The 13,866-nt window shown below is 43.7% G+C and overlaps 1 protein-coding gene across 1 annotated transcript in view; it reads left to right on the top strand.

Annotated features, from left to right (window-relative positions):
• sorcs1 (sortilin-related VPS10 domain containing receptor 1) overlaps positions 1–13,866 on the top strand; it is a 108,501-nt gene that overhangs the window by 51,489 nt on the left and 43,146 nt on the right. The window contains exon 4 of the mRNA XM_088006824.1: positions 13,329–13,487. Within this exon, the coding sequence (XP_087862950.1) occupies positions 13,329–13,487 (159 nt within the window). The remainder of the gene's footprint in view (positions 1–13,328; positions 13,488–13,866) is intronic.

Below are 13,866 nucleotides of genomic sequence, written 5' to 3'. Positions count from 1 at the left end.
AACCCAGACCAGAGCCAGACCACCGTCTAAACCCAGACCAGAGCAGACCAGAGCCAGACCACCATCTAAACCCAGACCAGAGCCAGACCACCGTCTAAACCCAGACCAGAGCCAGACCACCGTCTAAACCCAGACCAGAGCCAGACCACCGTCTAAACCCAGAACAGAACCAGACCACCATCTAAACCCAGAACAGAGCCAGACCACCGTCTAAACCCAGAACAGAACCAGACCACCATCTAAACCCAGAACAGAACCAGACCACCATCTAAACCCAGAACAGAGCAGAGTAGAGCCAGACCACCATCTAAACCCAGAACAGAACCAGACCACCATCTAAACCCAGAACAGAGCAGAGTAGAGCCAGACCACCATCTAAACCCAGACCAGAGCCAGACCACCGTCTAAACCCAGAACAGAACCAGACCACCATCTAAACCCAGAACAGAGCAGAGTAGAGCCAGACCACCATCTAAACCCAGAACAGAACCAGACCACCATCTAAACCCAGAACAGAGCAGAGTAGAGCCAGACCACCATCTAAACCCAGACCAGAGCCAGACCACCGTCTAAACCCAGACCAGAGCCAGACCACCGTCTAAACCCAGAACAGAACCAGACCACCATCTAAACCCAGAACAGAGCCAGACCACCGTCTAAACCCAGAACAGAACCAGACCACCATCTAAACCCAGACCAGAGCCAGACCACCGTCTAAACCCAGAACAGAACCAGACCACCATCTAAACCCAGAACAGAACCAGACCACCATCTAAACCCAGAACAGAACCAGACCACCATCTAAACCCAGAACAGAGCCAGACCACCATCTAAACCCAGAACAGAACCAGACCACCATCTAAACCCAGAACAGAGCAGAGCAGAGCCAGACCACCATCTAAACCCAGAACAGAGCCAGACCACCATCTAAACCCAGAACAGAACCAGACCACCGTCTAAACCCAGAACAGAGCCAGACCACCATCTAAACCCAGAACAGAACCAGACCACCATCTAAACCCAGAACAGAACCAGACCACCAACCCAGAGCAGAGCAGATGAAGGTCTATAAACAGCTTGGCAGGATTGGTGAGACCAGACCAGGAACAGATGAGTCAGAGTAAAGCTGGATGGAAACAGGCTTTTGTTTCTTCATATATCGGCTCACATGTTTGCTGTTTGTCTGCTTTCTGTCATCACACTCGCTTCCCTTCATGCAGACATGAATACTAATAATCTGAGTCTCACGCGGTTTGAACACCTTCCTCTCAGTCTGCTCGTTGCAGTAGCGTGGCTCTGTGTCAGGACTTGAAGGTAATAAAAACAACAGTGAGTCACAGTAGCATCACCGGGAACCGCAGGGGGCCATCATCACTGTAGTTGTTGTCACACTCAGTAAATTGAATCGAAACTGACGGCCAATTTAACAGAGACCCGCGTTTGGCCTTTTCTGTCGGAGGCTGCTGTCCTACATGTTCATCCTTCACAAATCTCATGAAAATTAATGAATTACTAACAAGCAGCTCCTTATTCAGAAAACCCATTCATTTAAAACAGGTGTGAGACAGAAGCATGTGGAATGAATGACAGAGTGTCACAATTCATGAAATTCATTCTCCTGCTGGTGTTTATTAAACACCATCAAATTCCCCACAAACCTCTAAAGGAGCGCCACCTGGTGTCCAAACAAAGTGACATGAGTGTTTGTTAAACATCTGTTGCCGTTAGTAACTTTCTCCATCAGCTGGTTTTCATAGATTCAGTTTGAAACTGAAATGCTGTAATAATGGAAGCAGACCAGACTAATCAAACACTGATCTTTGCTGTGCTTGGCTCAGAGAACCATCTAAACTAAACACTTTGGTGACAAAATGAACAGAGCAAATGAACCGAAGGTTTTGGAAGTCACTCCGTTTTTTCTCTCAGCCTCAGTCGTTTTGGCTCCTTGTCTGTGAATAGCTGATAGAAACAACCTTTAATAATCCTGTTTCACTTTGGTGTCGTGTTCAACACATGCTGCTGTAGCTGAAAGTTCAGCTTCGTGTGACTGTGCTGCACATGCAGCCATGAGAAGCTCAAAATACCTGAACTTAATGAACAGACGTCTGTAAGTTTGTGATTATGGAAACATGAAGAGATTTACTGAAACTTGAAAAGCATAACTTGGTTCATAAAGTTTTCCACCAAAACAAGCAGCTTCACATGCAACTCTTGCTGTCAGAAGTTGCTACCATCACCAGGAACAAAATAGATAGTTGACATTATGTTGCATAAGCATCACGTGGTTTTCAGACGTCTTTGTGCTTTACTGCCCCCTTGTGGTGGAGTTTTTTTCAGTCCATTTCCAGAGAGGACGCATGGAAAAAAGAAATCTTCTTACATTTTCAGGCTCAGCTCCTATTAAAACGAGTTTCTATGTGTTGCAGCAGTTTGAAGACAAACTGATCGTATTCCTGTAAGGATTCTGCATCTGACACCGACTGCCAGCTTCCTTCTTCCAGCCACACAAGCAGGTAGATTTGTAAAGGAGGGTAGGAGACACGGCAGGGTTTTGATTCTTCTTCCTGCCCCCATGGAGGGTCCCATGTGACTCCTACTGGTGGGAAACAAAAGCCTCTCTTTTTACTGCAAGAGCCGGAGTAAATCAGACCTTTGAGGCTGCTGGAGACCAGGGGAATAAAACACCAGGGAGGGAGCGCCGGCAAATAAACTGACGGAGAGCAAGAGAGCGAGGAGGAGTGGAGAGGGGAGGAAAAGGGCAGCAAAAAATGGATAAATAGAGGTCTGGCCTCGGGGTCAGTGACAGAGAAAACAGGCTGGCAACACAGCAATTACATCAATTTTCATATTGTGGCTCCATGCTGAGCCCATGCATGTGAGATCAGAGCTCGAGCACACATAAGGGGAAATAATTCAGAGTTTTTGCCTGAGATTTTTTGTGAGAGCACACAATTACAGTAAATTGTCGAGGAAGCTGAGTGCTTGCTTTAAAAAAGAAGCTCACATATTGCAGTCATACAAATGGGTATAGCCTCTAATGGTCGGGAAACAAAAGGGAATTTTCTGGGGAGGCATTGAGTGACAGATGGATTCAGCTTCTGCTTTGCTCTCAGCTTGAGCGTTCTCTGTGAGGAATGCATAATACGGCTCTTTCTCTTAAATTCACCGACTTAAACAACAGCAGCAGAGCTCAGGCGTCTTCCTCACAACGGCCTCGGTTGCCTGCCAGTCCATGTGGATGGACCTCTGGGTTTACATTTTCACAAACACCCCCCCTACACACACACACACACACACACACACACACACACACCTACACACACACACACACACACACACACACACACACACACACACACACACACACACACACACACACACGCACACACACACACACACACACCTACCTACACACACACACATACACACACATACACACACACACACACATACACACACATACACACACACACACACACACACACACACACACACACACACCCCTATACACACACACACACGATTTCAAATATTAAAAGTCATATATTACATGTTAGACTGCAGCACAGCCATCAGGCAAAGTAAAACCTTCTTACTGTCTGTATTAAAAATGCTACTTATGACTTTATAATTATTTCAGTTTACTGGTTTTCAGCTTTTAGAGTCAAGCTGTTCATTATAATTGCTTCAGTTTGCTTGTCAGAAATGGATTGCAATGAATCCTTTGAACACTAAAAGGTTTTTGTCAGCTGCTCTGATAGGAAGACAAACTTTTTGAATAACTGAGCACATCAGTTCACAAACATTTCCTTATTTTAATATATGTTGCCATATTTGCTGAATTGAAATCTGTGTATTTAACTTCAGTGCAGCTGGAAGCAGAAGTCTGAAACCGAAAAGAAAGAAAGAAGGTAGCCAAATGGAAGTCAGCCATGATTAATTTCACTTCTTCTTCTGAAGTACATTAAACAGAAAAGAATAGCATACTTTTTAGTTCTGTTATGCATCTCGCTTGAAGTCCTGGTTCTGATCTTTAAAGCCCATTCTTACCATAATTTATTGCCCTCATTGTTCTCTGGAAGCCTTGTAATCTATTTAGAGAGAGCTAAGAGCCTCTTCCTGCTTTTTGTCAAAGCTGGTGGAGTTCTGCAATGGAATTAAGGAGATTCACAGAAAATGAGGCGTATTTGTAGTCTTGTCTGACTGCAAGTCATTAAAAAACTACGTTCACTGTCTTTAGATTTTATCTGAGCTAAAGTTAAGTTATTACACAGTTATTACTGTTGGATCCTACAGGCATGTTGTGAAGGAAACTGGTTTTGGCGTCTTGTGTTCAGGTCTTACCCATGACTCCTGATGAAAGGTAGACATAAAAATATGGATTGGTTGATCATTTGAAAGCATCGCCTTTCAAGCTCAGCTCTCATTTCCTCACCACGCGCTGCTGCTCTCTGTCTCTGTGTTTAACGCCTTTACCTCAGCTCCTCTGACTGGGTCCCACCATGAACCACAGCTTCCTCAGTCCAAGGTTCCTCAGAGAGTCGTTGTGGTTGGTGATGCTGGAGGCAGGAAGGATCTCCTGTAGCAGTCAGTCTGAAGAGGCTTCTGACTGAAGACTGTTGCAGTCTCATGACCATCATGGCTTGGTAACAGCAGAGATGACATTTCACAGGAATGACATCATGAGTTTTTGGGTATCTCTGCTAATCCAGCTCATATGCTTTTGCTGCTGCTCTTTAAATCTCTGTGTTCAGTAGTTATGAGCTTCAGTCTCTCAAACTGCCTGTCAGTTGATTCCTGCTGTTATTCTTCACTTCTGCTGTCGATCCATACAGCTTCCCTTATTTTTGTGTGAAATTCTGCATTTTAAATTCATAATTTACCATCCTGCCGTGTGTTGATTATCCCTGTACAGATAAGAAGGAAATGGACCTGCAACCAGGTGCTTTGATTGTAGCTTTAAACATGAAAATACAGAAAACACATGAGTAAATTAGGAAACATCACTTCAGATGGTCCATCTCATTTCTGGATTGTTTCTGTCCAGAGGTCCTCATTCTGTTAAGTTCAGTATTTCAGGTCCTTATTGCACACATATAATTCATTATTTTCGATGTGGCAATGTGTGATGTGAAGTGGTGGAAATATTAAATTCACAAATCAATTTATGCCACTTTCTGTTTCACCAGTTGAAACAGAGTGCTTTTACTTTGAAAGCAGCAAGAAACTGTAAGGAAAAATCAATATTTATGAAGGATGAATATTCAAAAGGGCAGAGAGCAAAAATAACTTTTATTACTTACTTTCAGCAGAATGTTGCATAATCTCGCCTGCAGCAGAATTGTGAAGTTGTTGCTGATCAGCCGGTCATTACAGCGCCTGCTTGCCTTCACCAGACTTACCTGGAGCTATTCCACCTGCTGCATCCACAGCATGCTGATATTAACTCATGTAGGTGAAGGATTCAGAGAGGAAGTGCTGCAGAAGGGAGGTGAAGCGTCTGCTATCTGCCGGCTTTTCCAGGCCACATGCTGGAAGAATCGCAGCCGATCAGCCATGCTCTGCTGGCTGCGCGGCTGCACAGCAACACGAGCAGCAGTCGATGGTTTTGTTGGGAGGTGGTGTGTTGGTGGGTCTGTGAGGGAACGTAACATCTGTTGGGCCCGAGGCAAGAATCTCCAAACGGCTACGCCGAGCGGAGCAGCAAAACGCCTGGAGCCGGCGAGGCTGAGGACGAGCGGCAGGCTGGGATGGAAGAGGGAGAAGAAGAAGGAAGGTCTTTTATGATTCTGACTCTTTATTGTCCACTCAGGAAGTTAAAGTTGAGCAGATTGGTGTTTTCCTCCCAAAGCGACAAAATGTTCCAGTCTAACTGGACTTTGTTCGCTTTGCAGACGACAAATGTTCTCCTTTCTGAGAGTAAATTACAGTTCATTAAAGTTACAATTATTTAATAGTGTCTTTATTTATCGGCAGCCAATTTAAGTTTTACTTGTAAAGACTAAAGGGAATGTCTCAAATTTGGACGTTGTAAAGTCATTTTTCCGTTCAGCAGGTGTGAAGAAAGTGTTTGGCTTTTATGTCCAGGTTAAGTAAGTAAGTAAACTTTATTTCTATAGCGCTTTTCACAGACCAGGGTCACAAAGTGCTGCACAAAGTGTAAGAAATAAAGAAATTAAAAGCAACATACAAAACAATAAAACACAGTATTACGCTAAAAAGCAAGTTTAAAAAAGTGGGTCTTAAGTTGTTTCCTAAAAGTGTCTATACAATCCAGAGATCGAATGGTACAAGGTAGCTCATTCCAGAGGCGAGGCGCCACAGCTTTAAAAGATCTGTCTCCTCGAGTCTTAAAAAGGGTCCGAGTTCTCTTTATCCCTGCGATTTATATAACATTTGTGATGTCAGCAGTGGTGACATCTGACGCTATGCATGCTGGGAGACGCCGCTCGATCAGCCCGTTAGTAAACTGGAAGTCCAACACAATAATTGTACCAAGTTATTGGTGACAACTTTAATAACCTGCCCATGGATAAAAACTACAGAACAAGGCGGAGGCTTCTTTCTGAAATGGACATTTCTTTGGTTTTGAGAGGTTTTAGAAATGAGCGCTCCCACCAGAAGATAAAACTCTTCCACTGAAGAGTCCATCAGAGTCCTGGTCATCAGAGACACAGTCATCAGCAAACGCCACGACGCGCCTGCTCTTATTCAGAGAACAAAATGAATAAAAATGGTGAAAAGTCGCAGCAGTAGTGGAAGATTGAAGTACTGCAGATTAAACACCTTCACTATCCGGTATTTGTTAGAACAGATTGATGAGCTAAATCCTGGTTAATGTGGTTCAACAGATGGCTAGCTCTGCCCCGTCTGCTGACCCTTATCATCAACACCTCAGTAGCCCTGTTAGCTAACTGTAAGAGTCTGTTTGCTTTGGTTGCAACATCCCAGCATTTATAACATGTTTGCACAATTTCTTCAACATAATTCATGAAATTCCTCATGTCACATTTAGAAACAGATTTTTTTTACTATTATTTAAGATTACTCAAATTGAATAAAAATCTGTTTGATCTTACAACACATTCTGAATTGGATGGAGCTCTGGACTTTGACTGGGCCGTTCTAAGAGAAGAACTAAACAAGCAGATAAGATTGGAGTCAGGACCCAAACTGTGGTCGTAAATCAACAAGTGTTTGGTCTTGAGATTCTGGTTGGAAATGAAAACAAAATGATCAAACTAGTAAAGGTTTCTTTATGTGAAACACAATTTTGTGTTTTTATGAGCCATAACCTTTTTATGATATTCTATGCCTCTCTCAAATTACCCTTAATAGTTTTTGGACTGTAAATATTGATACAAATATGACATTTGTGAAAACAGGCTGACTTTTAGAAAGACCTGAAACCAGTGCTTTGGTAAATACTCACCAGAGGGTAAATGTAATGTTATTAATTGATGGTTGCTGCTGGAAGGAGTCATTATTTCTCTGGTTCAAGTCACGTCAGATCAGATGTCTGGAGAAGGAGACTTCCTGTAGTTTGTTGTCTGGGATCATCCGTACGTAATGAACCTGTATCTCTGGGTTTCCATTCACGCCTCGCCGGCCTTCCGGCCTCAGCGCCGCCACCAGGGGCGGCTAGCCGAGCCGAGATGGAAACCCAATTATACTGAAAGGCGGAAGCTGACATGTTTGTCAGGTCTGGCAGGGTCTGGGTGAGCTAAAATGTCAGGCAGCGTTCAATTAGCAGCAGGCTTAAATGCCTCAGATCAAGAGACAGGAGTTACGTTTAATAAGTCGGATCAAACAGCTGAAAGCACCTGGTCGATGCCGAGGAAGAGGAGAGGTAATAATTATGGATATGTATATCAACTCTTTCATGTCCTGCACTGAGAGACACGGGGCTGAATGGGGTTTGATGGAGAGTGTTTGACATGAATATTCATTGATAAAAAGCAGTGAGTGATCTGATTAGCCGCATGCCGTCAGTGCAGACGCTCTGCAGAGTTAACTCGGTTCCACATGGATTCACACCGGTCGGACTGCAGGGCTGTTAACTCATCAGTGCTTTCGGTGGACTCTTCTGTGTCAGCATTAACCCGGGTGCTGCTCATCGTCTCATTCAGCGCCGTGCGAATGGGTCGCCGCTGTGATGGTTGAGACAAATCCACTGATAGAAAGATGTTTGATCAAATCAACTTCAGAGTAAAAACAGCTTCCGGAGACCGGACAGGCAGACGGGTGTGCAGACGTTTGCAGCAGGGTCGTGTTTTACAGCAACACCCCAGAGCTCTGTTCAGTCCATCATCTGGACATGGAGGCAGGATGGACCATCTGAGAACCTTTTACAGTACACAACAATGACTTTATGTGGAAAAGTGGAAGAGACGCAGCGTTGAAGCTGATGTCACGCAGCTCCACTTCCTCTGTTGATCAGAATGTTTGTGTTAAAATGTGGATAAAGATGAAAACAGTGGGCTGGATCTTTATGTCCAGATTCCACAGGAACAGTATTTTTCCATGGATGAACTGAACTTCCGGTTTTTCTCCATGTTCCTGCCTTACGTTTGCGACTAAAGGGGGTTGGCATTGACAACAGGAGGCTTTGAGACCTTTAGCCCTTCCAGCATGTTTACTGCTGACATTTATCAACCCCTTGTGAATACTTTACTCCCTCCTGGCTGGAGCTGCTCCCCTTTCTCTGCCCTTTGGCTTCAATTATGGGACTCGGTTCCTCTGACTTAAGCACAACCTGGAGCTAACTTTAGCTTTTTCCCTCAGCCTGCTGATACAGGGAATAATCCACTATTGCCTCCGTGGCTTGCTGGGGCATTAGCACAAAATAACCCAGAATTCAATCCGCTCACACAGAGAAGTAATGCGGAAAGTAGAGGTGATTTTGGGGAGCGTTTGGTTGTTTACTTCCTGTCAGTGACAGACTTCCTGACTTGTTTTCTGATTCACCGGAATATGTGAAATATTGAGGACAGGAACTCTGGGCCAAGGCCAAAAGGACGCCATGTTTCTGTTGGAGTTAAACGAAGCCTGGATAAAAGGTTGGCAGGACGAGATGTTACAGATCTGTACAACACTAAAGATAGAAGTTCTGAACTGGGTCAGAAGACAATGTTCTCAGGCTTCTGGTCCAACTGTGTCAACAGGATGACCTTTGATGACCAGGATAATCATTTCTAGGCCCATTAACGCAGACCGGGCCGAAGCCAGAACTCACTGGAAGGACGACAGCCTTACATGGCTGGTAATGCAGACAGGAGGATAACTAGTTCTAACTAGTCCTCTGCTGTCCAGCAGCAACCAGGAAGCACCTGGTTATGTAAAACGTTTTGTTGTTTAATACACGGCAGTTTTAAAACACCTGAAGCTAACAGTTAATTCATTGAGCTGCCAAATGGCTCTGACTGGAAAACTCATGATAACCTGTAAATCACCATAAATACACGTATCCAACTGTGTGGATCATTTTCTTTTTTATTAGATAAGAATCATGACATACTGAGTCCTTCCAGTTTTTTTTGTTTATTTGCTTTTACCGTGGTGTTAGGATATTTCTAAGAGTTAGAAGTAAAAATGTGTTTCTCTTTTAAGATCTAGGAATTATTAATTATGAAACAGGTTGTCTTCACTTTATTTACTCCTTTGATGATCTTTTTGGTTCTTGTTTTCTTTTCTCAGCACATAATTTAACACGAGTTGAGCTGAGGAAGTACATTTAAAATTCAGCCTTCTTTCTGCTTCACATCTGGATCTGCTGTGAGGAACCAGTACCTCCAGTGTGATGAAGCCAGAGTCCAGTAGCAGCTTCAGCATCAGGGTTGTTTCCAGCTGCAGATGGAGTGAAGCCGTTCGGTTCCTCCGCTCCTGTGAAACCAAACCAATCAGCTGTGAAAGGCCAATAACAGAGGCTGCCTTTTATAGGCTGAGTCATATTAGCCATTGCTTTATTAAAAGTATTGATCAGCTGGAGTTACTTGTTAAAATGAGTAAGAAGGAGAATGATTGTCCCTGAAATGCATGAGAACAGCAGATGGCTGCAGGTCAGGATGCTGTTGGTTATTGGCAGGAAAAGCTTGAATTTTATATTTAGTTTGGATTTCCATGCTGCATGCTCCTTTAAACATAAACATCTCGGTTTTATTTTAGGCTTTTGCATTCTGTAAAACATTCACAACAAGGCAAATCCTCCATCTTCTCCCACTATTGTTGTTTTATGGAGCTGAATATGTTTCTTTATGTGATTCTGGCTCGTGTCCTGCAGCAGCCTGCATCGGTTATGTTTGCAAAGAATAATATGGAATCCTGATCCTGTTTCAGAAATACACCTCATTTCTTTAAAACCATTTACATATTTCTGCAGAATGAACAGTTTTGTTCCGTCTGATGAATGCAGATGTCGGTAAGGATGCCAGCATAGTTAGCGTAGCATAATCTAGACGTTAGCAGAAACACAGCGGCCGGGTGGAAAGCGGCCTGCTGCTGGGCTGCAGCTCAGAGTGAGACAAACACGTTGGATTGGGCTGTTCGACATGTTCTGCACGCATGTGGCATTAAAACCGCCGTCTCTGATTGATGAACTGGTGCCGGCGGTTCTGCCCACCGTGGCAGCTCTAACAGAAACGAGTCCTGACAAATGACTCGGCAGCATGAGGGATCAGAAACGTTCACGCCAGACGGCAACACGCAGAGAAGGATATCGACGGCGAGAGCAGCGTGCTCTCAGATTCTCTCTGCTGTCTGACGACATAATGGCCACGCAGACCCCGTCCTGCAAAGAGCCATTTTGAAACCAAATGTGAGTCCTGGAGCGCGAAGCAGGAACTTTACTTGCACAATTTTCATCGAGTTGTTGGCGGAGAAGCCGTTGCTGGAGCTCCAGCTCTCATAATGGACTCTTATTGACAAAATGAAACACTTTCTCAACTGTGGGGAAGTTTAATAAAACCACACAGAGAATTCCAGTTTGTAAGTTTTCTGCTTTTAGCATAAATCTAAAATAAGCAAAATACATTTATTTAAATTAGGTTTCTTCTAATAACAGCCGCCTTTATGCAAATTATTGACACTTTGTCTCTTGAAAAATAAACTTTCATGTGTTGTACTGGGATTTTATCTGAACAGAAGCCAGTGCATAATTAATATATCTGGCATATTTCACCTTATATAAACGTATATATATCTATATATATATATAAAAACACCTTCCCCTGTATTATATGGGTTTATATATAAGACAGATAAACTGTGCAAAAGAACAGTTTGTAGATTTCAACCCCACATAAAGGCTAAAACTTTTATGCCACACTTTTCAGAATTTTATTTTCACACCAACAGAAAAACTTTTTATTGTTTTCTTACATAAAAGTTTGTTGTAAAGTGTTGAGATGTGAAGACATTAAAATACCTTCACCTGTATCTTTATGTCAGGCAGCTGATGTTTCTAGATGTTTCTAGAGAGTAAAATGTTTCATCATTTTGTTCTTTAGTAATTTAATCAGGTAGAAAACGTCCGTTTCTCTGAAACCTGAGTTCCTCTTTCTCAGAAAACTCCTTTCAAGTCCAACCAGAGGTTTAAGCTTGGATTTGTGGATTTACATCCGTATGGTCCGTTAATGAGGACTGGGTCACCAAGGCAACGGGTGCAGGACTGAGACCTGCAGCTTTAACCAAGCTGCAGGTCTTCCTCAGAGTCTTCCTCAGGGTGAGCTGAAGGTTTCTGGATTGGTTCTGCTTTTAAAACTTAAGATCCATAAGCTTAATGTCCACAACTCACTGATTTCTGTTGCTGATGGAAGCAATAAATGGAAACACCCTTTACTTCCAAATTTCACTCGTTTATTACACTCAGTCTTTCCGATGTAAGCCAGGTTGATGTTTTGGATCTCAGTGGGTTCTGACTGGTACCATGTAGACAGATGATCTGTAAATTCCCTGGAACATACAGGCGTGGTGCTCAAACGTCAGTATGAGCTAACTTGTTTCTTTGGACTCTGGTGTTTTGTCAGGCAGTGGAACATCACCTGTGGGTAAAATGGTTTCCCCAGAGTCGGAAACAAAAGTCACGTTAAAACTTTCAGTCGATTCCCTGCAGCACTTCCTGCTGCTCCGCACGCGTTTCGCTTTGAGCGACGAAGACAATAAAACTGAGCGTGTCAGCGTTTTCACATCGTCTTCTTCATATTGATGCAGGACAGAAGCAGAACTAAACCCCCCCACCTCTCTCACACACACACACACACACACACACACACACACACACACACACACACACACACACACACACACGTTTGTTTTGCTATCTTTGTGGGGACTTTCCATTGACTTCCATTCATTTCTACAGCCTAAACCTGACCTTTACCCTTTTCCTAACCCTAACCATCACATACCTAACCCTAATCAACCAAAACTCAATTCATACCTTAGCCCTAACTCTGACCCCTGACCCAAAAACAGGGTTTCCCCTTGTGGGGACCAAGCTCCGGTCCCCACGAGGAGCAATTGGTCCCCACAACGTAGTATATGTCAGGAAAATCATCCCCACAAGGTATTGCAAACAAGCACGCACACACACACACACGCACACACACCCACACACACACACACACACCAATCCCCAATGGAAATTACATCATGGAATGAGTGCAGCAATACAAAGTGCTGACCTTGCAGTTTCTGTTATGAGCTGGCGGCTAAACATTTTCAGTATTGGACTGTGAGTCGGTGTGTGTGGCCGTTAACGAGGATTACAGCTGGAGTGTTTTCCAGAATAGGATATGTTGCTTTGGATTTTAATCTTTCAGTGTGACTGGCTCACTGAACAGAACATGCGCCGCCCACAGGGGCTGAAAACTTTCTAACCCTGACGTGTTTTGTGGAAAACTCATTCCAGTCTGTTGATGCCGTGTTGCAGTTTTTATTATCTTTGTTTTCTTTTCCAGATTTTGAGCCACATTTGGAGAAGAATGTCAGGTCGTAATCTTAGATTGAGTCAGTTATTTTTAGATGTAACGGTTCACTCCAGTTCTTTTACTCTGACCTGATCAGGTGGTAAAACAGTTGAATCCTTTAAAAACCGCAGGGCGAGTTAAATTTGGAGAGGGCCGCCCATAAACCGTCTCTGGTTGAATTATTAATGATCAGCTCTAAGTAGGATGAGTCTGTCTGCTGCTTTCAGCTCTTCAGCGCTCAGGTCGCGTCGTCCGCAGGAACAAATTTAACACGTCCAAATGTTTTAGGTCCTGCACTTTCTGCCATGATGCTCATCATGACCAAATGCTTTGTTTTCTCATCATCTTGTGTTTCTTTTAAAGATTATGCTGCTGACGGATCCGGAGATAGAGAGCAGCCTCCTGATCAGCTCTGATGAAGGAGCCACATACCAGAAGTACCGACTCAACTTCTACATCCTGAGCCTCCTGTTTCACCCCGAGCAGGAGGACTGGATCCTGGCATACAGCCACGACCAAAAGGTGAGGGAGAGGACATGACTGCAGCTCCTTTCAAAGAGGAAGAGCCTCGACTTTCACCACATCAGGATCCCAGTGACTCTTAGCTGGAGGACTGATGCTCCACAGGAGGCCGGTGACAGTTCAGCTGCAGAACAGGTGGAGCTCTGATGAAAGTCTGACAGGAGGAGGAAACACTGCAGCAGCTTAAGGCTGGAAGTCATCTGGATAAACTAAATTGACTAATTATGTCACTGAAAGAGAAGTAACCACATCAGAAACATCCATAAGCTGAAGGGATTTTATTCATTAATCTGAACGTTTCTCTTCTGTGAAATTTAATCTGCAGCCTATCAGAAAAACCAAACACAAAGTTTGTAACCAAAAAGCTCCAGAGTTTTTA

The sequence above is a fragment of the Poecilia mexicana genome, unplaced genomic scaffold (assembly GCF_051168715.1).
Source record: "Poecilia mexicana isolate PSO_F unplaced genomic scaffold, ASM5116871v1 scaffold_1, whole genome shotgun sequence".
NCBI classification, from domain to species: Eukaryota; Metazoa; Chordata; class Actinopteri; order Cyprinodontiformes; family Poeciliidae; genus Poecilia; species Poecilia mexicana.
This window is presented reverse-complemented; position numbering and strand designations above follow the sequence as displayed.